Below are 23,100 nucleotides of genomic sequence, written 5' to 3'. Positions count from 1 at the left end.
GAAAACGGGTGGTAAGGCGGATGGAACAACCAACGTGAACTCCCTCGACCAGCCTACCCCTCCCTCCCTCGCTCAAGCGACACAGTCGGGAGAGATGGGAGCTAAGACAATGCCAAAGCCTAACCTGAATAGCCTAACCCACCGATTGGAGCAAGAGGGCTAGGCTAAGATCAATTACTGATAAGTACCGCTAAAGTTAACCAATAACTACATAAGTACACATAATATGATCGAATATACAAAAATATAAAAACTTGTGCTAAGCGTATAGCCTAACCGAGCGAGGCGAGCAGGAGGTAGGCAGCCAACTGGCTGCACCTGACGCCGAGCCCGGACCACAATAAATCCGAATTATCCATGTCATCCATTACACTACAAATCAGAGAAACTGACAAAAGAAAGCACCACCTTGGAGAGGGAATCTATCCGCGAGAGCCTGGTATCAGTTATGAATTAACTGTAAGAACCAAGATAAGGGGAGGAAGCCTCCGTGAGGAATGACGCTAATCAAGGTACCAGGAACCGCCCGACATAGATAAACACCTCCAAAAGGAACTTCTTGAAGGGGAATTATGAAACATGAGTAAAATTGTAAACGACGAGAGAAACCCCTGCAGAAACAAGCTGTAAGGGTGTACCTCAAGGTCATCATGGCGAGGGAGTGCTTTAACGCCGGGAGCGCCCAATATATGACCCTGTAAATATTAACTTACGGGCCAATAAAAGCCCCACTGATAATAAAACCCCACAAGAAGATGGTACTTAACTTCATAACGGTGAAATTGCTGGAAGACATGATGAAATTCACGGAAAATTGGGGCAAAAGCCAGCACAAGAAAAAGATCTTCCGGAAGGAAAAACGTGCTAGTATGGAATGAGTACAGATGGCGCTGGGGTCGTCGGTTGGCGGGCAGGTGAGTGCGGGCGTTGGATCGGCTCCTCACGTTCCGGGGGTTTTGTCATTGGGATATCTGTAAGGTGTCAAAGAAACGAGCAGGTAAAAGTTACTGCTACTTTATTACAGATCCAGGCAGCTTATATAGCGGCCGACTGACGCCGGCCCGCGAGAGACAATGGAATTGACTGTGACCTGGGGTCGAAACAATAAACAATAATATACAGTGAACGAGTACAAATTACAATACAAAACATACAGAGCTACAATATGGATACAGTCTTGATGCCTGTGAATGAAGAAACATGTGATACACAATGTGTGACATTTGTATAAATACGCATAAAGTAAAAATGATTAAAATGCGTGACCTGGCACGTTTTTAGGCGTGACTAATTGAGCTTGAAGAAAATGGGAAGTCACCAAAGAAAACAAGCTCAGCGGAGACTTAATTAATGGCGCCGCCCGAAACACTATCCTGGCGCCGATGTGGTGACTTTACAAATACTCCCAAGACGAGGGACGCGTCTGACTAATCCCTGTATCTGCTGGGACGCTGAAGGGTGCCGCGGCTCCTTGAAGATAACGGAGGGGCCTCCCGCCTGTGAGGCTGCTGGTTGGGCGGTCCCTTCCTGGGGCGGCGCGCCTGCGGGGTGAGGCGTGCTGGAGTGCGGTTGGGGTGCTGCGTCGCTGCCGGGACTCTCCGACAGGAAGGCGGGCTTTAACCGGTCTATGGAAACCCAGTCGTCCTTGCCTGGGAGTGCCAGCTGGAACGCCTTGCTGTTCCGTTCCAGCACGCCGGAAGGGTCCCCTGTAGGGCTTAGTTAGTGGTGGACGGACGGCGCCGACTCTGACGAAGACGTGGGTGGCGGATGACAGCTGTGGCGGCATGAAGGTGGTTGCTTTGTCGATGTATGAGCGCCTGCAAGGGGCGAACTTGCCGGCCACGTCGCGGAGCCTCTGCAGTGATGGGGAGTGGCGTTCATCCGTCACGAGCTCTCCCGGCACCACGAGGGGTTCCCCATAGGTTTGTTCAGCTGCGGATGGGGTGCCGTCGGCTCTGGGGGCAGTCCTCAACCCGAGGAGGACCCACGGCAGCTGATGTTTCCAGTCCTCGGCGGTGCAGCGGGGCCATGAGGGATGACTTTAGGGACCTGTGGAACCGTTCGACCAGGCCGTTGGCCGCTGGGTTGTACGCTGTGGTGGTGTGGTGCGTGGTTCCCAGCAGTTGAGCCAGGGCAGACCACAACTCGGAGAGGAAAGCGGGGCCCCTGTCGGTTGTGATGTGGTCCGGGACGCCGAGGCGGCTAACCCAACTGGAGAGCAGGGCCTCGGCGCACGCGCTGGCGGTGGCTTCTTGCATGGGTGTGGCCGGGCCACCTCGTCGAACGGTCTACCACCGTCAGGAGGTATCTGGATCCGCCTGATGGGGAAGGGGCCCGACAACGTCGATGTGGATGTGGCTGAAGCGGCGCCCTGGCTGTGGGAACTTCGCCTACCCCGACTGCGTGTGACGACCCACTTTACTGGTCTGGCACTGCAGGCACTGTTTTGCCCAGGCCGTGGCGTCCTTTTGCACCCGTGTCAGACGAACTTTTTGAAAGCAGTTTGGCGTGGTCCTGCCGGAGGGGTGTGAGAGGCCGTGAATTATGTCGAATACCTGGCGGCGGCGTGAGGCTGGAACCAAGGGCGGGGCTGGCCTGTGCTGATGTCACAGAGCAGGCTGGGGCCTTCGGGGCGAGGTCACGTCCCGCCACTTGAGGGATGTGATGGCGGTGCGGTATGCTGGGGTTTCTGGGTCAGCGGCCTGTTCTCTGGCAAGGTCCTGGTAATCTACACCAAGCTGCACTGCGTTCAACTTGACTCTGGAGAGGGCGTCTGCTACGGGATTTTTCTTGCCGTTGAGGTACCTGACGGAACAGGTAAATTCGGCTATGGCTGAGAGGTGGCGCTGCTGTCTGGAAGACCATGCGTCCCCCTGCTTCGTGAAGGCGTGAACCAGTGGCTGGTGGTCTGTGAAGATTGTGAAGGGCGCCCTCCAGGAGGAACTTGAAGTGCCGAACTGCGCGGGTACATCGCGCAGAGTTCCCTGTCGAAGGTGCTGTAGCGGGTTTCTGCGGGACTGAACTTCTTGCTGAAGAAGGCGATGGGCTGGGGGGCGCCGTTGATGATTTGCTCCAGAACAGCACCGCAGGCGACGTTACTGGCGTCTGTTGTCAGCTGGAGGGGAGCCTTGGGATCCTGGTGTGCCAAGGCGGTTGCCTTGGTGAGGGCGGCCTTCGTCAGGGAAAAGGCCTGCTGCTGGCTGGGTCCCCAAGACAGGGACTTTGGTTGACCTTTTAGGACTTCCGTCAGGGGGCCGTGGTGTGCGCGATCCCGGGATGAACCGCCTGTAGAAGTTTACCATCCCAAGGAACTCCTGGACGGCCTTGATGGAGGTGGGTGTCGGGAACTTGGCCACGGCTGCCACTTTCGATGTAAGAGGGCGGACGCCTGTCGGAGACACCTCGTGACCCAGGAATTCTGCTTTCTGGACGCCGAAGGTACACTTGTCGAAACGGACGACGAGGCCGTTCTCTTGGAGGCGCTGGAGGACTGCTTTGATGTGTCTCTGGTGTTCGCTGTGAGACCTGGAAAATATGAGAATGTCGTCGGACGTAGCAGACGCAGAATTTTAGGTCCCCAGGATGCTGTCCATGAGCCGCTGGAAGGTGGCCCCGGCGTTCCTCAGCCCGAAGGTGGAGAAGGCGAACACATAGGACCCGAAGGGCGTGATGATGGCTGTCTTTGGTATGTCCTCTGGCGCAACAGGTACCTGGAAATAAGATTTAAGAAGGTCCAATTTAGTGAATATTTTGGCCCGTGAAAGGAGGCCGTGAGGTCTTGCATGTTGGGTAGAGGGTAGTGGTCGGGCTCTGTTGCAATGTTGAGCCGCCTGTAGTCGCCGCAGGGTCTCCAGGAGCCGTCCGGTTTCTGCACCATGTGGAGGGGGAGGCCCATGGACTGGAGGCTTTCCTGCAGATGCCCATCTGTTCCATCTCCGCGAATGCTTTTTCACCTCCTGAAGGCGCTGAGGGGGAAGCCTGCGGAACTTCGCATGTGTCGGGGCCCTTTAGTCACTATATGGTGGTATATGCCGTGCTTGGCTGGGGCCCGGGGACTTGGCGGCTCGGGCTTAAATACCTCAGGGAACTCCGACAGTAGGTGTGCATACTGGTGGGGCGGACGGCGCTGATGGTGGGTCTGGGTCCCGCCGTTAACGGGAGAGACCGGCAGGAGTCGGTATCGAGGAGGCGCTGCGCCCCACGCCGACTAGCAGGCGAAGTGCGCCAGAAAATCGGCCCCAGGAGTGGGGTTCCTACGTCCGCGACGATGAAGTCCCAGGAGTAACTCTGGCCAAGGATGGAGATCGACAGGAGCCTGGTGCCGAGGAGAGGATGGGGGTTCCGTTGGCGGCCGTCAGGAAAGCGGCCGGGTCTGGTGTCTGGTTGCGGTCCTCTCTGGATGCTGGGAAGACCGATTTAAAGGCTCCTGTGTCGACCAGCATCATCCTGCCGGAGACGGTGTCGCGGACGTAAAAACCTACTGTTTTTGAGGCCCTGGGTTCTTCGGCTGCCATGGCGGCCTGTCCTGCTGGCCGCCGCCACCCCCGTTTTTTGAACGGGTGAACGAGCAGGGCGGCAGGCAGTTTCGGGCGTCCTTTCCGAACCACTTGTTGTAGCGACAGAAGCCTGGGGACCTCCATCTGCTGTGGTTCGGTGGGACGTCTGTTGGCGATGGCGTTGACGGGCTGCTCTCGCCCTCTTCAGGCTGGACGGAGCTGACCGGCTGTGTGGCCGGTTTTAGCCGCTGTGAAGCCTTGACGGAGTCTGTGAGGTGTTGCGCCGTCTCTATGAGGTCCTCGACAGGCATGGTGTAGGGGTGAGCGATCTGGTTGCGTACCTCCGGGAGGAGTTGGCGAAGGTAGATTTCCCGTGTGAAGCTTATCTCCTGCCGCTTCTTTGTGCCACCCAAGTCTGGTAGTGACAGGAGATCTACGACCATGCCCCAAGCGTCTCTTGAATTGAGGTTGTGGCGTGGGTTTATGGCAAGGTCGATAGCACGGGCGGCCCGCCGGCGATGGGCAGGGAGCAAGCCGAGGAGGAACTTTTTGTGGTGCTGTATGTGAGGGTGTGTGTTTGGTACTCGCGAGATGAGTTTTCTGTACACGTCCTCCGAAGGGCGTTGAGCACTGTGTCGGCCTGTAGGATTTGTCCGTCCGTCAGGTCCGCGATTCTGAAGTGGCTCTCCACCCTGCGCAGCCACATCGATGGGTTCCCCTGCGAAACGGCAGCAGCTTTACGGTGAGGGCGGCCCGCGATTGTGTTGCCCGGCCGTCGTGTGTTCGGGCGCTGGTGTGGAGTTGCGGGAGGGCCTCGATGCGGGGCGGGCGCGGGTGTGATGGGAGGTAGGTAAACCTCCGAGTCCGCGGGTCCGCGTTTAACTGCATGAAGGAGGGGATATCCGCGTCCATGCTCGCTCCTTTGACCCCTTACTGGAGTGGGGTACTCGCGTCAGTACGCACTTTCGCGTGCGCCGTGTGGTTCCGCTAGTGACGCTGGTGGGGTACGCCGACGAGAGTCAGCACGCTCAAACGCTGGTTACAGCACCGTGTTTAGGCCGCTAAGAGCGTTTTGGAGAAATCCTGGAGCCAAGACTAAGTCGCCGTGTGAGTCCGCTAATGGCTCCGGATACTCGGGGTCACCACTGTAAGGTGTCAAAGAAACGAGCAGGTAAAAGTTACTGCTACTTTATTACAGATCCAGGCAGCTTATATAGCGGCCGACTGACGCCGGCCCGCGAGACAATGGAATTGACTGTGACCTGAGGTCGAAACAATAAACAATAATATACAGTGAACGAGTACAAATTACAATACAAAACATACAGAGCTACAATATGGATACAGTCTTGATGCCTGTGAATGAAGAAACATGTGACACACAATGTGTGACATTTGTATAAATACGCATAAAGTAAAAATGATTAAAATGCGTGACCTGGCACGTTTTAGGCGTGACTAATTGAGCTTGAAGAAAATGGGAAGTCACCAAAGAAAACAAGCTCAGCGGAGACTTAATTAATGGCGCCGCCGAAACACTATCCTGGCGCCGATGTGGTGACTTTACATATCTACAGAGTGCAGTCCTGTGGCAGTGACAACAATCACTCACCCTTACCTATACCGACGTCTATTTCATAATAGATGTTCGATCTGGGGGTAGTAACCCCAGCATTTCCTGATAGCTTTTTTCTCTGGTATATTTAGCAATATCTATACCTAGAAATTCGTGCTTGATAGGAATTTCACCGGCTGACACAGGGACGAGCTCAGAAAATGTATATTTAGTCACAAAAATAATATGAAAATACAGTAATTAGTGAATGCTGCTCTATGAAAAAATCTGTGAATAGGCAAATTTTCTGCAAATAATTTGGAAATAGGTTCTACAAAAATCCCCAAATCTTGAACTGCAAATAGGCAGGACCAACAAAATGTGTCTCTCTTTTTGGAGGTTTCAGTTTTATAAGATATAGGACAACAGCCATTAGCTCCAGAAAGTTGGTATGAAACTTCCTCAGAGCAGGTGACCACTTCCCTGCTACCTGACGATCCTCCCAATGGTCTCCCCAACCTGTCCAGGAGGCATCTGTGTGTATTATCACTTGTACAGACGAGGAGTTGGGGCAACCTGTTTTGCCAGAAACCCCTTCCAGGTCCACAGCCAGAGTATTTCCCCAACTTTTTGACTCCTTTGATGAAGTCATTCGTGAATCTTTTTTCTTGCATGCATGTAAGGTATTGTGGTATTTCCGTAATTTAATTTTGTAACAGCCTTGTGTGGCTTGTTTGTTTGCAGTAGGCCTACCTGCACTCCTGTGATTTTGTTTTGCTGGTGCAAGGCGACATTTGCTGCCAGCTCTTTTGCAGTGTCAGTCAGGTCCAGGGCAGCAGCAAGTCAGGTTCATAGCAGCAGAGAATCGGTTTCTCTGCAGCAGAGCAGCAGGGAGTCCTTTGGATGGGTGACAGGTATTACCTACCTGTTTTCTTCGGCAGGAGGTGGTGGCAGACCTCTTCGTTTGTTAGTGTGGCAGCTTCCCTGATGGCAGCATGAGGATGTTTTGATGGCTCAACCATGGCCATCTGTGTGAGGATTTGTTCCTTCGGCATCAAATGGCTGTCTTGATGACTTGATCGGGGTTATCTGCTTTGTGGATGTGTTCCTGTTCCGCAGCCAGTGCTGTATTGATGCCTCGACCGTGTTCGTCTGTTTGTCTACATCCTCGTTGACTGTGGTGACCGTCTCGACTACTCTTCAAGTTTGTCAGTTTTTGTGGTGTGCTGCTTGGGTGTTGTTTATTTTACTGCTCTTGATGATTATGCTGCCTGATTTTTTATGTTATGCTGTAACATTTATTTTACTGCTTCTGTATTATTTGTTATGCTGACTGTTTTTGTATTATGCTGCTAATGTATTATTTGTTATGCTGACTTTTTGTATTATGCTGCTAATGTATTATTTGTTATGCTGACTGTTTTTGTATTATGCTGCTAATGTATTATTTGTTATTGTTATGCTGCCTTTGAATTGCTTATTGAACTATTTAAGATTTAATTATTTGGGTTTTGATTGTTGCTGCCTTTGTTAATAATTCATTATATGTATATTTATTTGATTTGTTTGTAACTGGACCTGACTCACTTGTGCATAATGTATATTATTTTGTATATATAATAAATTAATCTTATGGCTGTACTGTACTGTAGTTTGTGGTTTTGTTCTGCTCCTTCTTTGCTTGTCACCTTTCGTCATAGTCCAATTGCTTGTTTTTGTTTTGAACCTGCTGGTCTCTGAAAGACGAGATCATTATAATGCGATAGTCACAATTTGTTTACATTTTATAGTTGCAATCTGAGGATTTGGTCTACCACAGATGTGAACTCTAACAGGCCCATCATCCACTCCAAGTAATGTCTGGAAATGCTGGGCTGTGCAAGGAATCTTTTCAGTTCCTTCCTTATTCCGTTTTGAGTATTGGTGGGGAAAGACAACAAGCTGTGAATTGTATCCCAACAAAGTCCCAGCCACTGAAAGTGTCTGCTGGGTGTAAGGCAGGATTTGTTCCATTATAGTAGAAAGCCTTTTGCTTGGAGCCTGTTGACTACCACTCTTAGGCTTCGTAAGCACTCTTCTCTGGTTGCCCCCAGATTAGCCAGTCGTCTATGTAGGCTACCCATTGAATTTCTTCTTTTTTGAGTTCCTGGATAACTACTGTTGTTAATTTTGTAAAGGTTCTTGGGGCAATGTTTAACCCAAAGGGCATGACCTTGAATCTGTATGTTACCTTTCCTTATCTGGAACCCTAAGAGGGGGCGGAAGGGAACGGCGATGGGGACGAGTCAGTGTGCCTCTTTCACACCAATAGAAATGGTCCAGGTCCCTTGCAGAATGATTGAGAGTACTTGGGCAACAGTAGTCATTCGGAAACTGTGGCAAACAATGTGTTTGTTCAATTTTGATAGGTCAAGGATCACCCTCCGTTCGGAGGAATCCTTCTTGGGGACACTGAAGAGATGTGCTTGGTGGTGAATATATGTATGTTTCTCTATGGCTTCCTTTAAAAGAGCCTTCTGCACATAATCTTCCAAAGAGGGGTCTAGTTCTAGGAAAAACCTCTTGAAAGGAGGGGGGAATGAGACCATTTCCACCCTAGCCTGTTTGGGACGACAGGTGAACGAGAAAGACTTGCCATTGCCAAGCTTGTTGTTCCTGTCGAGACAGGAATAACTGCACTGCTACTCTGGACTTGCTAATATGTGAGACTGAGACTGTATCACCAGTATGCCCAGATACTAAATGCTCTGCTTGGGTGTGAGATCAGGCTTCTCAAAGTTGAATGGAACTGTCAGGTCCTGACAAATTTAGAGAAGTTGGTCTCTGTCCCCGGGCAACTGGTGAATATGTACAGTATTCAAAAATACACATCCTTCCCTAATGGCATTGAGTATTGACCATAGCATCTCCAGCGTTGCTTTCACTTCTTCCCATAGGGTGGGATTCGTCAGCAAGCCAGGAACATATATCTGGAAGCGGACTGGCATGTTGGAGAGGGAGGCGGACAATCAAAGGTTTCCGCTCCGTATTGTTGCCATGTTGCTTCATGGCTCGGCAGGTAACTCCCCCCCCAACAGCAGCAGGTGGGGAGGAACACCACCCCTAGCATCCTCCCCACTTCTTCTTACTCTTGCCCCCTTTCCCAGGTCGGGCAGGGGGCTGAACAGAGCACTACTGTGCACCCTTCCTAGCAGGGGTAGAAGAAGACTGGGTGTTCTTCGTGGGACTTGGAAGCCTGGGACTCCCTAGGAACTGGAAAGGAAGAGACAGCCTAACCCAAAGGTAGGGCTGTAAATTACATGAAGACCCGGAGGTCTTGGCCATGCCTAGTGGACAAGGAGATCATGATTTCGATCCTACGCCTGTCAGCCCAATGCATCCACTTCTTCCTCTAGGAAGAGGGAAGCAAAACCCAGTACCGGTTCATTCCCGAGTGGCAATGCCAACTCGGAACCAACAAACCTGGCTAAATAGCTTACCTGCCATACTTGGGAATATATGCAGTAGTAAAAGAAAGAGATTTTATATTAGATAAGAACACAGCATGATGCAGCATATGAAAACAAATAATTTTCTGATAAAAGATACAAGAATTTATTATGGATGGACTATTAGGCAATATCTAATTCCATCACATGCAACAGCATTAAAAGGAAGAAAAGCACTCTATGCATGTGCTGAGTAGCTTTCACAGGTCCTAAGCAGGGTCTCAGACTTGTGGGTGACATCCCTAAGGTAAAATTAGGTAAAGGCAGTCTGGGGTTTCCAGAACCTTCCCCTTATTACCTTACCTGGAAAATTGATTAGTTTCTCTGAAATGTTAAGGATCAGCAAATACCTCTGACTTTTTGAGCTCTTGCCTGAACTGTACAACAGTCCTTGGCAGACAAGTCATTTGCACATTTGATTGCCTTCACGAAGCCAGAAAGAGTGTTCTTAGATATTTCCTGCTTGTGGCTGCCAATACTAACAAAGAGGCACTGACACTGGCCTATGAGGCGCTGGGTCAATCTAAAGTACTGCCAGTCTTCCACTATGCACAAAAGCATCTTGTCCAGATCCCTACCAACAAAGTCTGGTAGGAAGGGGACTGTAAATACTCAAATTTATTAAAGTAACTTACTTAGCTTTATGCTTTTGCTCGCATTGGCAATCCAAATTCAAAATTCGCGGGAAAGCGTTGGTTGCTAAGCGAGGTGGCAGGCTTCACCCACGGCAACGGGGAACCAACTGGCTTCTCATTCTGTTTTTTGCCGCACTGACGACAACACGTCGTGCTCTGCAGTCCTGCCTGTTCACTGGTGGTTTTTTTGTTTGATAAGAGTCGGTGGTGTATTTAGCATTCTTGTAGCTATAAGCTGCTGTGTTGTTTTCTTGCATCAGTTCAAATTAGCTATTGGATAATTAGTTATGTCTGATTCTAGTACTTCTAGCATCTGCTACTGTACTAAAGGGTGCAAAGTTAGGCTAAATAAATTTTCCTATGGCGCACATACAAGGTGCACTAATTGTAGGGGGCAAGTGCGTTCTATGAAGAATATTGCAGGGAATGTAAGGATTGGGATGTAAGTGGAAAACTCTTGAACCTCACCTTAACAAGTTAGAGAAGAATAGGATAAGTAAGGCGGCTGCACGAGCCGAGAGTAGGGCTTCAGTTAGCGTAGATCCTTCCCCTAAACCGAACTCAGACCTTAGCCTTGAAGTTCCTTCAACTCCTGGTCAGACTCTTTCCCATATATTCAGCCCTCCCCCTATCATTCCACACACTCCCGTGCCTAGCTCCCATGCTTCTGACCATGATGCCATTGCCAAACTTGAATCAAGACTCGAATCCAGGTCTGATAAGAAATTTAACCTGATGGTAAGTTCAGTGTCTGAAATGGGGCATCCCTAAAAGTTTTAATGGACAAAGTGTTTAATGAAAAAGTACATAGTGAGGTGTAAGAGGAGGTGACTTCCTGTCCCACTGGTTCTCCTAGATGAAGGTTACTGTCCCACTCCCCTAAACCTGGGAGAAGACATACCGGAAGTCCAAGGGAGGCTAGCGGGATTTGCCCATGGGTTGTTGCCCCCCTCAGTCGAGCCTGTTGCAAGATCCCAGGTTTCAATAGACTGCCATTGGAAAGGCATGTCATTGGATGTGCGTCGGTTATCCCACAGTTTGAATTCAGATTCCAATCACAGGCGCCAAAGGCCTTCCTCAATTCATCCTGGCCACTGAAAAGGCACATGGACGACCCACTTAGATCTTCTACATTACCTGTCAAACATCAGAGAGAGGCTCTTGACAACCCACAGCCTTCCTGCAGCTATGATGTGGATCCCTCAGTCTTCGCAGTGGTGCAGTTGCCAATGCGTCCATGGGATTCTCCAATTACCTTCTTTCCCGAGCAACCTATTTTTGGCGCCAAACGCCCAAAATACCACACTACGTACAGTACCTATCGCCCAAGATCCGGTCTCATTTTGAGCACCCAACACCTGCTTCTGAGAGCCCAGTGCCTGCTCCTGCACACCCAGCAACTGCTCTCGTACATCCAGCAACTGCTCCCATGAGCTCAGCAACAACCTCGGAGTGCCCGGCAATTTCATCCAGACACCCGACTCACCTGTCTTCCTTTCTTGAGCACCAAGAACCCTTGGATCCAGACAATCCCTTTTTGGCGTCGATCAAGAAACAGCTTTCGGAAATCATGAGCTTTATAAGAAAAGTTCCTACCACTAATCATTCACAGGATTTATCAATCCTTCCGATCTCGTCGGAGGATGAAGAGGATATTGGTCAATATCCTCTTCTCCTCAATCAGCTTATGCGGCTCTGCTTTGCTACCTTCTGGCAAGTTTTCCGGCCTTTTTCATGCCAGCTGCGCCGACATTGCCTGGTTCTTCCTTCTTCATAAGTATTCTCCCAGAAGATAACTCCAAACTACCCAAGATGGTGCTTTCTTCTTCCAAGAAGGCAATGAAAGAAATTGAAGACTGGCTCTCAGCAAAGCGGGAACAGGGCAAGGCAAGTTTCGCCCTTCCTCTCTCTAGTCTGGTCAAGAGGAAATACCGAGTGTATGTCACTGGGAAAGTTCCCTCTTTGGAGTCGCTGCCTCCTCCCAAGGGGACTTTCCCAGGAAGGAAGGAAGGAAGGAAGTGCCCGGGACATGGTCTCCAGAGGAGAGCAGTCTCCATATCAACGTTAGGGAACTGAAGGCCATTTATCTAGGCTTCCAGCACTTCTCGACCTCAATCTACAACAAGACAGTGATAGTCCATGTGGACAACACCATCACTCTGTCGTACATCAGGAAACAAGGGGGAACTTACTCCTTTTCCCTCTGCCAGACAACGTCAGGGAACTGAAGGCCATTCATCTAAGCCTCCAGCACTTTTCGACCTTAATCTACAACAAGACGATGATAGTCCATGCGGACAACACCATCGCCCTGTCGTGCATCAGGAAACAAGGGGGAACTTACTTCTTTTCCCTCTGTCAGACAGCAAAAGATTTTCTTCTGTGGGCACAACAAAATCAATTCACGCTGGTCACTCAGTTTATTCAATGGAAACTAAAATGTCCTGGCAGACAAACTGAGCCGTTGGAAGCAAGTTCTTCCCACCGAGTGGACCTTGGATCACAGTCTGCCTCAACCTCTGGAGGTTGTGAGGCAAACCGTCTGTAGACCTGTTTGCCACCTCGAGAAAAATTGTCTCCCTCTCTTCTGCTCTCCAGCCCCGGATCCCTTGGCATGGGCGACAGACGCCATGCTTCAAAACTAGTTGGGGCTGGACCTGTATGCCTTCCTGCCCTTCAGCATGGAGAGGGAAGTACTGAACAAGTTCGTGTCTCACCACAATGTCTTGATGACCCTGGTAACTCCATTCTGGCCCATGAAAGAATGGTTCCCAGACCTTCTTCCTCTTCTGGTACACTTCCCCAGACTGCTTCCCCAAAAACAGTGGTTAATCAAACAACCCCACTTCAAGAGAGACCACCAAAGGTTGTCCACTCTCGCTATGACAGGCTTCAGACTGTATGGAAACTCGTTAGAATGAAAGGTTTTTCAAGAGCAGCTGCAGAAGCTATTGCAAAGTGCAGAAGACAATCTTCTTGCAATGTCTACCAATCAAAATGGAGAATTTTTCGCCAATGGTGCCTCAGACATAACGTCTCATCTTCTAAGGCATCTGTAACTCAAATAGTGGATTTTCTCTTCTATTTAAAGACTTCTAGAGGTCTGTCCTCTTCCACCACTAAAGGATACCGAGTGATGCTTCCTCGGTCTTTCAACACAGAGGTATGGACCTGTCATCAAGTCAAGATCTTAATGACCTTATGAAATCGTTGGACACTTCAAAACAGAGGAAGTCCGATCTAGTTTCATGGAATCTAGATGTTGTGCTAAAGTGGCTCACAGGCCTTCCCTTTGAACCTCTCGGTTCCGCTTCTATCAAGAACCTGACTTGGAAAACTCTCTTCCTCGTAGCGTTGGCGACCGCCAAGCACGTGAGTGAATTGCAAGCAACTGACAGGAGGTAGGCTTCTCCCAAAGGGACGCAGTGTGCTCTTTCACCCTGGGTTTTCTAGCCAAGAACGAGGATCCATCCAAGCCCTAGCCTCGCTCCTTTCACATTAAGAGTTTAACGGAGATCCTGGGCCCAGAGGAGGAGGAGAGGGTACTTTGTCCAGTCAGAGCCCCAAGGTATTCTTCAGTCGACCTTTTGGAGATGCAAATCGATCCAGAAACTGATAGTGTTTGAAAACTGCAGTACCCTTGGGCCATTAGCAGTGAATGGCATGGTATTGGGGGAAGAAGCATAGGAGAGATCCTTTCTCTCTTCTGTCTCTTTGCCTTGAAGTGGGGTGTGGAGTTTTGGGGAGCCTGGGGGTACTTAGTATCTGGAGTGCCCACCAGTCTGTGTGGATGGGTAGTGGTTTGCGATGTCAATGTGGGTGACAGGTTTGTCTGGTTATTTGGTTTTCACAGTACTGCGCCCAGGGCAAGGGCCACTTTATATGCATATGTCGTGTCAGTGATCAGGCCTATCCTCCATTGCAAGACTTCCACTGATGTAGAGGCAATGCTCAGCTCAACCGCCACGCCCCTACAGGTTAAGAGGAGCACGATCCAGAGGCAGTATCTACTTGCAGCAGCTCTCTTGCCAGGCAAGGAAGCAACAAGCGTTGTTTCAATGCTAGCCATCCTTTGCTTTTCAAACTCATTACCACGCTTAATGTTTTGGAGTAGAATTGTCCATTCATCCCACCCACCATTCAATCCACCCACCATTCAATGTGGGATTCAGTTAAGTAATTACATACATGGTAAGTTACTTATATAAAAATGGCATTTTTAAAATAAAATAAAGTTTTATATTTACTTACCAAGTAATTACTGGATCAAAGCCCACCTTCCTCCTCTATAATGGATAGTATGATTTAATGGACATTATGACAATAACACAGAATGAGAAGCCACTTGGCTACCAGTCCCTTCTAAGTTCCCCATTGCAGTGGGTGGGGTCTGCCACCCCACTTAGGATCCAACACTTTCCTGCAAATTTTGAATTTGGATTACCAATGCAAGCAAAAGCGTAAAGCTAAGTAATTACTTGGTAAGTATATATAAAACTCTATTTTATTATAAAAATGTCATATCTCTTGTAAGGGACCCATGGGTTCTTAGTTTCTACCACAAACTCATGGATGAATTAAAACAAGGGATTCCCAACCCTCCGAGTATCAGAAAGGTCCAATAGGATATACAACTCGCCAACACACTTTGGTAAGGCTAATGCTACCAAAAAGAAAGTCTTGAGAGTGAGATCTTGGTCCGAGGCCTCCCCCCAGGGCTTATACGGTGCATGAATAAGGCTTCGGAGGACAAAAGTTGGAACTCCCACTCTGGAGGCTGAAGCTCTTCAGGTAAGCAAGATTGTTCAGTTTCTACAAGCATGGACAGCTCTACTGAGAAAGTGAGGTTCAGGCCCATATGCCCTTCAGTCAGAAGACCTGACTCAAGGTGGAGCAATAACCTTGTAACTCAGAGAGGAGCTTGTCTCAAAAAAGCAAACAAGGAACTAGTGATCTGCTGAATAGTGGCTCCAACCAGATAAGACAATATCTGCAATGTCTATTGCAGAAGATGGCCTGATGGCCCACTTTCCTTGGTACCCACTGGCTGATGACCTCCAGAGGCACCCACATATCTGCTTAGTCCTGTGGGAAAAGCCTCTCCCTCTTGCAGAAGCCACTCTACAGCCTCCAACGGTGAAGGATGAGGGTTTGTACTGCTTGGTGGTACCTCAGGATGTCTGGCTGACAAAGTAGAGTGGGCCAAGGGGGAAATCTCAGGTGCCTTGACCAGCAGGGCGAGCATATCAGGATACTGCTCTGCTTGGGCCCAACAAGGAGTGACCAACACTCAGTTGGTCACTCTGTGAATCAGACTGAATGCTGGAGAAACATACATATCCAGACTGTACCAGATGTACTGGAAGGCATCCTCCAACGGGGGTCTGATACAGGAGAGCAGACACCAGGAACTTCCTGCTGGGCCATGTGGTGAAGCAGTCGATCAATAGTGTTCCCCAAAGCTTGAAGAACCTCCACCAGATGAGGATGTAGAGGCCACTCTGTCCCCACTACCTGGCTAAGCTGGTCTGCCAAAACATTCTTCCTGCCCAGAATGTACCTGGCTGACTGCACTTACACATACAGCTCTCACCCAACTACCTCCACCCCGTAGGGGAGTAGTGCCGTCAGTGCACCTCATGCGGTACAATGTAGGCATTACTTAAAGTTCTTTGCAGTGTGCCTTTGGTCCCTAGCCTCAGCCCCTTTCATTCCTTTTACTGTACCTCCTTTCATATTTTCTTCTATCTTACTTTCCAGCCTCTCCTAACAATTGATTCATAGTGCAACTGCGAGGTTTTCCTCCTGTTACACCTTTCAAGCCTTTTACTGTCAATTTCTGTTTTATCGCTGAATGACCTCATAGGTCCCAGCACTTGGCCTTTGGCCTAAACTCTATATCCAAGCCAATCCAACTACCTCCAATTAACCACCTTGTTGCCATGTTTTGATGACTGTTTACAGCTCATCCTGAGGAGTACTCCAATATAAAAGGCAATGGCCTGTGTTTCTTTAGGAACAAACAAGATATTTCCTGCAAAAGAGAAGCAAGTGAGGATATTGCAAAATGAAAGGCTGTAATAAAATACATATGTCACGGAAATGCTTGCTAACTCTCTTCATTAATTTCTCATTACAAAGATCCATACACTCTTGTTCCTATGGCAATACAAAATAGAACCTTGTATATACAGTATGAGTACCCTTCAGGATGAGCTGGATCGGTTATTGAGCTTAACAACAAGGTAGTTAATTGATGGTTAAGGGGGGTGAGTTGGGGAATACCCCTCACTCACCTACTGACACTGGCCACTTTTTCTTCGGCCACTGCTAAGTTAAACCTGTGTTTTTTGCGTGTTTTTAAGTTTTTCATTTTCAAGATGCATATTGTTCTTCCTTGCAATTTCAGCGGTGCTGCAGTAGTAGGGGAGATGATACTGCTTTTGGGAAGTGTTAGTTATGTGAGGTTAATAGTCGCATCTTGTCCTATCTCTTTATCTTGTCATCAGAAGTCCTTCTAACTCCTTCCCTTATTACACCCCTTCTAAGTAGAGGTGGGTGTTTAATGGGATGTGGGGAACCTACACATTCTCCTAAGCATTGACTGTGAAGTCTGCTGTTGCTGCAGCTATTACAATGTTGCTTGCTGTGTGTGCTGAGGTTGCAACACCTATGACATTCCCATTTATATACTTAAATCCACCTCAACTGCCCCGCAGGGGCCCTGTGGCCAAAGAAATAGTTGGTGGGTGAGTGAGGGGTATTTTCCTGCTCAACCCCCTTAACCACTAGTTAACTACCTTGTTACCAAGTTCACAGACTGATTCAGCTTGCACTGAAGGACACTCCTATATAAAATGTTCTAGTCTGTCTACCTGGGAAAAATAAAAATTACTTAAAAAAAAATTTATTACATTTTGTTGTTATCCCTTTTCCTTAGTCACACACATAATTAGTGTATACCAGAATCTAACTTACCTTCTGACAGTAAGGACACACATGAACCTGTTGCCCACCACTGTGTCTTTTCACATGCGTTGTGTATGTGGATCTGTAAGCAAAAGTCATATCACAGGTGTCACATTTGTAACGACGTAGGGATGCATCATGTGTAGCTATGTGCTGTTGGTAGTTCCAGCGTTTCTTAAAGGTTTTCCCACAATCTTTGCATGTCAAGGGAAGCACAGAGTCTTCTTGCTTTTCCTTTTTTACTTCCACAGCATTTTCATTCTTCAGAGCTCCATCCTTTGTGCTCCTCTTCATTGCTATGGAACGCAAACCTGATTTCCTAATTATTTTTGATGTAGGCACATTTTCATTTAATGTTAGTAGTGGCAACAGTGCATTATCACTGACTGTAACTTGAGAAATATCTACATCATTAAGAGACGGCTGGGGTTCTAATTTGATATTCTGAAGTGTGACAGACTTTGTATTAGGTTGACTAGGATTAGGTAACACACCATCTTGGTGGTCTGTATTTGAAGGATTCAGGGAAGTATCTTCATGAATTTGTGACGCAATAGTTATTAGGGAAGCCTCTTCTTGCTGATGGCTAAGTATAGGTCGGTCCTGCACATTAATCATTATTGTTTCTTCTGGGAGTGCTGGTCTCTGCAAGCTGTCCTCTATAGGGTCTCCAACTGGTGCATTAATCTGTAAAACTTTATCCAAAGATCCCTCATCACCTTTTTTCATTACATATGATACACTCTCTCCTTCTGGTGTTATGTACATCACAAGGTACTCCTCTTCCTCAACTTTCAAATCTTTAGGATTCTTTCCCTGATTCTCAGTTTGGGATTTACAGTGAGGAGCTGATGTACTTGCTGCTGGAACTGGAGGATCATCTGCAGAAAATTCATTCATTCTCTCTTCTTCTTCAGTACTAAGACAGATGTGAAATTTAACAGTTTCTGCAGTGAACATTTTGTTACATGAAGGGCAGTGCATCTCTGCACCACTGCTGTGTTCTTTTTGCTCATGCTTTTTCAAATCTGATTTAAGTAAAAACTTATCACCGCACACCTGACAGTAATACCTACGGCCAACTGTTGATCCATAGCCCCTGAGGATAACAGTTGCCTCATGAAGGGTCATCGTTTTTTTGTGTTCAAATCTATAGTGCTTTTTTAATCCAGCTGCACTACGGAATGTAGAAGGGCACTGAGGACATACACCAGCTCCAGGAAGATGAGTAGTGCGATGTTTATGCAATAATATCAGTTGTGTAAATCGCTTCCCACATGTTGGACAGACATAAGGTTTAATACCAGTATGCAGACGATGGTGGCGAATAAGATTTGATGGATGACTGAACTGACGACCACAAACATAACATACATTACACTTAATTCCTAAATGTAAATTGAGATGCATTTTAAGATCGTGAGGTCGGTAAAATCCTTTGTTACAAAATGTACAAGAATAGGGTCTCTCTTTATTATGAACTGAGCGTATATGGTCTTCCAACATTGGACCCTTGGGGAATCTTAGTTCACAGTGCAGACATTTATATGGACGAGCATCCTGGTGCACAGATATCTTATGTTGCTTGAGGTCAGTTGCTGTATCACATGAATACTTGCATATATCACATTGCCACATATTGTGACCTTTATGTGTGGACTGATGAATGTTAAACTGATAATTTGACTTGAATGTCACTTGGCAGATTGGGCACACATATGACTTAAAGCGTCGGCGTCTCTTTGGTGGAAGCAAGGAGTCCCTTGTAGCTAATCGTTCTTCTATGGTGGGTGTCTCTTCCTCTGGTAGCCTTTCTTCAAGGCAAACAGATTCTTGTTGATTTCTACTGGCATCCATAACATTTTCAAGAAGCATGCTGTCTCTGGACTTACTGTCTTTGTGTTGTGTGCTAGGCTGAGATGAAGGGGAAAGTGTCAGTGTTGTTGAAGCATTTTGATTTTCTAATTTAATTGGCTGGACTGAAAAGAGCAAAAGAGAATCACTGGGGTGACTAGGATCACTCGAAGGAACATCTGAAATGTTGCTATTAACTCTACCAACACTTTCGTTAGCACCATCGTTATTACTATTAACAAGAACAATATCTCCATAGGTGTGTTCTAAGTGCTGCGTGTAAGAAGCTGGGAGTGTCTGTAAGGTTGATCCATCAGCTGAATTGAGAGTGATTGTGTGGGCATTTTCACCATCTATTTCATTATGTTTGTCTTCAACCTGCTCCTCTCCTTGAATGTAAATATAGGCCTTTGTATCACCGACTCCTTCTCCAACTACCACCAGTTGTGGCCCACTGTTTGCTTGGGAATTAGCAGCACCTTTACTACCACTATGCTCATGAGCAGAATTTCCTTCAGGTATGACACTGTTGGAATGGGAAACTTGTCTTTGGTGCTCAGGCTTCAAAGGCTGTAGAACAAGATTTCCCCCTGCATCTAAAGCAGCATATGTAAGGGTGGCATCTGGAGAAATATGGTGATGAGAAGTTTGGAGCCCATTTGCAGTGTCACTGATTGGACATAAAATCATAGTGTTTTGTTCACCATCTGGTGAAGTCACAATGGACTCTTCTCTCATGGTGACTGATGAAGGAGTTATACCGTGTTCTGAAGGTGGATTATCAAGGGTCTCCAAAGACATAACCTCACCAGCAGACTTCCCTTTATTAATATTTTCCATTATTTATCTGAAAAGAACAAAGGAAAGAACTGTTAGTTGCAATAATGATACAGTATATATTTTTAAAAATGGTACGTAAATTGTTATACTGATGTGGCAAAATTTTAAATTCTTAAAGCAATTAGTATTTTTCATAGATAGCCTATACAAACCAGAGCCTTTGCTGGAATTATTCTTTGGAACTTTGTAGCACAGTAGATAATTGGTGGGGGTGGGAGAGTAGGGGTTCCCCCACTCACTTACCATCAACAAGCACTTTTTCCTTCAGCATCAGGGACTAAGTTGGGTGGTTGAAGTGGGATTATGATAAAATGGCTCTGGTTTGCATACCTGTGATAAATACAAATTACTTTACAAAATTTGGGGTTTGCTTCTGTGGGAATACAAATCACTGCCTTATGTATGCAACTTACTCCTTAGGTGGGAGGTCATTTCTCGCTATAATGTGGTTCGGATTCCACAATAAACTGTAGGTCCCGTTGCTACGTAACTAATTGGTTCTTAGCCACGTAAAATAAGTCTAACCCTTTGGGCCAGCCCTAGGAGAGCTGTTAATCAGCTCAGTGGTCTGGTAAAACTAAGATATACTTAGGTGGGAGGTAGTCTCTCAACTGATTGTAAGTTGAAACTTCACCCTGAAATATCACATTTCCAGTTATGATAGTGAGAAGGGAAGCGCTGACTCCTGTAACCTACTATCTGCTCTGTATAGGGATGCTAAAGCATTGGGGTCTGAACCTGCATACGAAATGTCTGGATCCTCACTGGTTTAGGAAAACCATGGAGAACCAAGTATGACCCCTAGGAAGGGTGACACAAGTTGGAAGGCAACTAAAATCTGTTCAGTATTAACTGATGGACTCAGATAATAGCTCTACTGCCACCCTCCCACCTGTTAGAAGGGAGAGCGGAGAGTCGATATTACTGTATCGGCAGAAGCTTGACTGTGAAGTGTATCTTCATCTGTGCTCATTCCAGCGCACGCTCGATCTAAGCTGTTATCTTGGAAAGGAAAGAAGAGAACCATTCACTCAGCCATTCAACCCCAGCCGTATGCCCTTAGGTGACATGCTTTTCTTCCAGAGGAATTTTGGTGATTACACAACCTGCTGAGCAGCCACTATAGGTCCCAAGGAGAAAGATTCTGGGACTTGCAGGTGATAGACAGAATAAGGTAGAGGTGGTCTGGCACCTCCAGTCATTACCTGTGCTACCAAGACACTACTTCAAAATGCAAGGGACAGTACCATTTTCCTGATTTAGTAAGCTCTTGCCCGAACTGTACAACTGTCTACTTTGCTGGAAGAGTTTAAGTTCATTTGCACAAAGCCAGACAGGAAAGATGTTCTTGGATACCAACAACTTATGCTCACTGTCACTAACAGAGAGGTGCTGACACTCGGGGCCTGGAGAGAGAGAGAGGGAATCAAGCAACTGTTGTATATTTTGTCAGGAACTAACAGCTTCTGAGTTTTTGCCATAAACTTAAGAACAAATGCAAACACTGTAACAGATTTTCAACCCTCCAAGTGCCAAACAAGATAGGGAAGGCATGCAGTTCACCAATATGCTTCATTAAGGCTAGAGCTAGCATGAAGCTAGTCTTGAGTTTGAGGTCTCCCCCTAAGGCCTACCCAAGAGCTCACTGGTGCCTCAGTTAGGCTAAAGATGAGAGTCATGAGCCACTCCATAGCCCAAACCCCATAAGAATGGCAAGACTGCTTGACACTCATCATGAACATAGACAACTTAATCAAAGCAGAAAGATCCTTGCCCCGCAGTTTGAAGATCTAGCATATGGTAGAGTGATAGCCTGACAAGAGAGAGACCCCCCTTATACAACACCAAACACAGAAGATGACCCACTTTTCCTAGTATGTTAGACAAGGGTCTTCAAAGCTATCCAGAAATTTCCTGTGCATTCCTGCAAGAAGGGCCTTTCTCCTGCAGGAGCTGCTGGATAACCTCCAAATGTCAAGCTGGATGGTGTATACTGACTGATTATACCTCTCAATGTGTGGCTGATAAAGGAGAGTGAGCCATGGGGAAATTTTCAAGGGTGCCTCAACCACAAGCAGCAGATTGGCAAACCCCTTGGCATGGGGCCAAAGAGGAACTACAAAGGTCATTCTGCAGCAACACTCTGGTGATCACTTGGCAGATCACAATGAATAGAGGAAAGGCATAAATGTCCAGATCATTCCAAGGGTAGGGTACTGGAAAACATTTTCCAGGGCCACCAAGAGATCTGGCATTGAGGAGCAGAAAATTGGAAGCTTCCTATTTACCTGTGTGGGAAATAGGTCAATCATTGGTATTCCTTTAAGCTTGAACAGCTTTCTACCAAGCAAGGGTGTTAGGACCCATCTGTTCATACAACATACCCCTGAAGACTTGAGTCTGCCAAACCATTCTTCCTAGCCAGAATTTAATGGCAGACAGCTTGATGGTGTGGAGAACCACCACTCATGCACCTGCCTTGCCAGCTGACAGAGTCAAAAGGAGACCATCCACCCTGCATGTACATATATACCATCAACACAACAGAGGGACTCATCACACTATCTTGGAGTGCTTGCATGGCTAGCAGTACCACTTGCATTTCCAAAACATTAATGTGATACAAGGTTCATCCTCTGTCCAAAAATGAAGCACACATGCTTCTCAGGTGTGTGGTCCCCTTTCCTTCAATATGTCCAAAAACATGAGCATATCTGGAAGTGGGGAGTTCAAGGACACTCCCACAAGGAAATTCCTGTTATCCAGCCACCAAGCAAGGACCTCCTTTGCCTCTCCACTCAAGGGTTTGAGTTGGGAGGGTTGCTTTAAGCCAATCAATGTCTCTTCAATTTCCATTGAAGCAATTGCAGGTGGAGTTGCCTGTGCTGAACAAGCTGTTTGTTCCTGTTTCACAACAGGAACTGTGCTGAAACTTCCCTTAGCACGCTGACATGAAAGTCTGAATGAAAGATTTTTGCTGCTGCCATGTCTGTTAGCATGCCCAGATACTTTGCTTCTTGGGCATGAAATATGACTTCTCCCAGATTATCAAGATCCCCAGATCATGACAAAATGAGTAGTTGTGGTGTTCTCTGTTTTGAAGCAGCCGCACCTCTGAGGACACCATAACTGACCAGTCATCCAGGCAACATGGGAAGTATACACCCTGCAAATGGGCCCTGGGGGAACACCTGGAGGGTATGCTTTACTCATTTTGAACTGAGTTTGTAGGACAAACTTGTCCAATGGAGGGAGATCAGTGA

At 47.4% G+C, this 23,100-nt stretch overlaps 1 protein-coding gene across 1 annotated transcript in view; it reads right to left on the bottom strand.

Annotated features, from left to right (window-relative positions):
- Positions 1-19,839, bottom strand: part of LOC136831408 (zinc finger protein 585A-like) — a 77,151-nt gene extending 57,312 nt beyond the window's left edge. The window contains exon 1 of the mRNA XM_067091796.1: positions 17,153-19,839. Coding sequence (XP_066947897.1) covers positions 17,153-19,837 — 2,685 coding nt within the window. The 5' untranslated portion in view covers positions 19,838-19,839. The remainder of the gene's footprint in view (positions 1-17,152) is intronic.
- Positions 19,840-23,100: the final 3,261 nt, after the last annotated feature.

The sequence above is a fragment of the Macrobrachium rosenbergii genome, chromosome 48 (assembly GCF_040412425.1).
Source record: "Macrobrachium rosenbergii isolate ZJJX-2024 chromosome 48, ASM4041242v1, whole genome shotgun sequence".
NCBI lineage: Eukaryota > Metazoa > Arthropoda > Malacostraca > Decapoda > Palaemonidae > Macrobrachium > Macrobrachium rosenbergii.
The sequence above is the reverse complement of the archived record's forward strand: the minus strand, read 5'-3'. Positions and strand labels throughout refer to the sequence as shown.